The 3,747-nt window shown below is 33.1% G+C and overlaps 1 protein-coding gene across 2 annotated transcripts; it reads right to left on the bottom strand.

The window, feature by feature from the left end:
* Positions 1 to 342: 342 nt before the first annotated feature.
* On the bottom strand, positions 343 to 2,672 carry LOC121748696 (DNA-directed RNA polymerase II subunit RPB7). Of its 2 annotated transcripts, none has more exons than XM_042143187.1 (7): positions 2,589 to 2,672; positions 1,765 to 2,240; positions 1,633 to 1,683; positions 963 to 1,028; positions 789 to 857; positions 648 to 723; positions 343 to 527 (listed from the first exon to the last, which is right to left on the bottom strand). In XM_042143187.1, exons 2-6 carry the CDS (start codon positions 2,173 to 2,175, stop codon positions 658 to 660), a joined length of 663 nt encoding a protein of 220 aa, XP_041999121.1. In that variant the 5' UTR covers positions 2,176 to 2,240; positions 2,589 to 2,672; the 3' UTR covers positions 343 to 527; positions 648 to 657. The 2 variants fall into 2 exon arrangements, with proteins under 2 accessions (XP_041999121.1, XP_041999123.1); XM_042143189.1 differs by having other exon boundaries at positions 1,765 to 1,930; positions 2,060 to 2,653.
* Between the last annotated feature and the right edge of the window lie 1,075 nt (positions 2,673 to 3,747).

The raw sequence follows: 3,747 nt of genomic DNA on the forward strand, positions 1-3,747 counted from the left end.
GGCATCCGCAATGGCTGCGAAGGGATGTGCCGGATCGCTTGGAGAAGCCTGGCCTACCCCATTGCATTAGTATTTAGTTTGTTTTTGTCCCCAAGTGTTACACATATTTACTCTTGCTTTCAGTTTTCACCTTTTTTTTCTAGATATTAATCTCAAATTTTGGTTTAGAATTGCTCTTTCTGAAGAAGATAATTATTTCGCAATTAAATTTAGAGTTAGACATTTCAAAATTAGGTTATAATAGTATCAACTACTTAGTCTACTTTTATCACAGAAGCATAGTTTTATTCACTTTTAATCACAGAAAGACAAGAATAGTTTAAGAGGTTTTTGCAGATTAAGAGATAATTTTAATACCTACTCCAACAAGATAAATAGGAAGAAATAACACAGACTTTCACCATTATAACAACCCTTGGAAAATTCACAAAAAAAAAAACTGTTTTGAGATTCACAAAACAGAATTACTTGGCAATTTCTTTTCATTTTTGTTGGCATACACTCTCCTCCCCAAAATGTTGCTGAACCTGAACCATCAAAATATGCAAACTGTTAGATGATGCTGATCAATACAAAAGTGTATTCCAACAATTCAGCTGTATAACATAAAATGCAGATCAAGTATGAATAAATACAGCTAAGCCTACCAGACACATATCAGGAGTTTGCACCTGGATCACTGATCACACCAAGAAAATCGTCTTTTATGGTGCCGATGCAAAACTGCAAGAAAAAAAATATATCACAGCCGGTAGAAAATCATGCTGATAAATAAACAGAGGGCATACGATTTCTGTAGCATCAACTCGAGTTCCAATTATCTTCAGCCTAACTTCACTTTCTTTCTGTATTTTGACCTGTCAATCATTTGAAAAAAAACAACCACCGAAGAGCATGCTGATTATTGCGTTAGAAACAAGTTCTCGCGATTTAAAAAAGACAAAGGACGAAGGGCTATGTACAGATCCATCATAAGTAGTGTAATTCGGGATATCACCAGCTTGGAACTCCATATCATCAGGTATCAACTACATATTGAAAATAAGAATTTCAATTAAACAAGGACAGTTTACATTTGGGTTGAGAAGGTGATGAAGAAAAGATTTCAATTCATTTGATATATGCACAAAAGGAATAAATTCAAAACAAGAGCCATGGACTTTAATCTTAATATAACATGAACTAATCCAAACAACAATCCCTGAATATGTTATCATGGATTTCAATTGAACCCAACATCCTTCACATGTGGAATCAGCTGATTAACAGAGAAACACAAAATTGATAATCAGCAGATGGAGTATTCTTTTAGATATAATATTGATAGTCCGATTTCTTCTGTCAGATAATCAAAAGAGTGTTAGATTCCTAGATTTTTTTTGCGTACAATGCTAAATAAACATCGACGTTTCCACTACATGCGAAACATCACGAGTTCATAGTGAGGTGTTCAAATTGGGAGCATAGCTGAAATTAGTAACACAACACCATTTTGTTAAGTTGAAACATAACTATAAACCAATGCTGTTAACTAGTACAAAATCATATCATCCTAAGAATGTTGAGATGAAAGATATGCCAAAAAAACAAAAATAAAAAAGTCACATAACAGACCAAAACAAAACCACTTACATGATTTGATACAAAAACTTGGACAGGACCTGCCTCGGCAAAAAATCCCATCTGACAAAAATTCATAGTATGAGAAGAAATGTATAAACGCATAGCACAAAATCAAGACGGGACAACAATCGTATATATCACCTTGTTAACCATTGTAACAACAGCTTCCAGAATCTCTCCCTTAAAAGGTCGAAATACAACACACTGGTACTTCACCGGGAAAGTAACAAATCCGGTCCCATCACGAATAAGCCCTTTCCCAACATTGTCAATCCCAGTTATTGCAACAACAAATCCATGGTGACCACTGCCATAATAACACAAATAACAAGTACAATAGACACACAATAGATGAATTGTGCTATCCTCTCTTTCTATAACATCAATGCCCAAAAAATTGAAAAAAAACATCAATGTAGAATCACAATTGAGTAACCTGCAAGTGCCTTCAACATCTTTCATGAGCTTGGTCACGAGCTTATCCCGGAGATCACGGCCAAAATGACGAGGGTGTAGTTGCATGTTTCTCTCCAATACCATGTGGAAAAACATTCTTTCTTTCTCCTTGTTGATGATTAGACTATAACAAGTTTCTTCACTAGAGCTTAAAGTTTGCACTATATTGGTAGGATCATTTGATAAAAATCCACACTTGCTTGTATGATACCATCATGTACATAAATATAAACACAATCTATTTCAGGTTTTGGAAAATTACATTTCGTTATACAAGCATTGTGTATGTACAGTTAATGCCAAGGTAACTATCAAAATTGCTACTGAAACTAGTATTTTACGAATTCTTTTATAACAAACATAACGTTCAATGTCCCACCTCGTCTATCATTTACTGGAATTCGTCGACTCAGAAACAACACTAATCAAGGAAATCTTTGTCTTCCAAATTTTAATTTGTGATCCAAAAATATAAAAAAGAAAAAAACGAAATTGGGGTAAAAGATTACCGGAACAATGAAGCGGCGCGTTTGGCGAGCAGGAAAACGAATTTGCTATGGCGACCTCTCTTCAATTCATCTTGTCGATTTTCCCGGCAAAAACCACTCTGTTTAGATTACTGCCTCCTTAATGGGCCTCTCACTATAGGGTTTACTAAATGGGCCGAAGAATATCATTTGTTAATTTAGTTTTAAAAGTCATCAAATACTAAATTATTTTCAAAATTAATGATATTTTCTAAATTGAATAGTTGTAGAATTATATTATATATATATATATATATATATATAATCTAATTGCGAAGACAATATTATATGCAAAATCTCAATATAATGTAGGTAAAATATCAATAAAACTTTGTTGATATTTTCTTGTACTTGTGTTAATATTCTCATGTCCTATTGTTGATATTTGTAATACACTATGTTGATATAAAAAAACACTCACGAAAATTATCATATGATAACATAATGACAATATTACCCTTTTGTTGATATTTTGTCTACTATTTATTGAAATTTGTGAGCTTTAATATCATCAACTCATTTCAAAATCTAATGGTGTAGATTTAGTCTTATTTTTGGATTATAGTGTTATAAGCATCAGAAGAGGACCTGTTGTAGAATTATATATATATTAATAGGTTAGTGATCAAGATATAACTAATTTTAAGTGTATAACTAGAGAACAAATCTCAGCCACACAAATAAATGGAACAAATATTATTTATTTTAAAAATCTAAAATAGGGCAAGGGTATTTTAGGAAATTACAATGAAATTTAAATAAACTACGCGCACTTTCTCTCTATTGATCTCAGTATTCAAGTGCGTGTATACATAGAGAGATCACAGATTATGTATTCAAGTTCTGAAGTTTAATCGTTTATCGACTCACGCACACTTCGCAGATCTTACATTCCGACCTCCAGGACTTCCCAATTGTATACATAATCTGTGAAAATGGTGATTCTCTCTGCTTCAATCTGAATTCAATTGTTATTCGCAACTGGCGCTTGTCTGCTAGATCTACCATCCTTTTCGAATTGATCTTAGTTAACTTGTGTTCTGATTGATCTTGCTTGTAATTCTCAGAATGAGACTCGACGTGTCGATTGCTTTGAATTTATGCGGTAGATTGGCAGTTTGTAGGGATTTAATTTCTGTTT

Source organism: Salvia splendens, chromosome 9 (genome assembly GCF_004379255.2).
Source record: "Salvia splendens isolate huo1 chromosome 9, SspV2, whole genome shotgun sequence".
Lineage (NCBI taxonomy): Eukaryota > Viridiplantae > Streptophyta > Magnoliopsida > Lamiales > Lamiaceae > Salvia > Salvia splendens.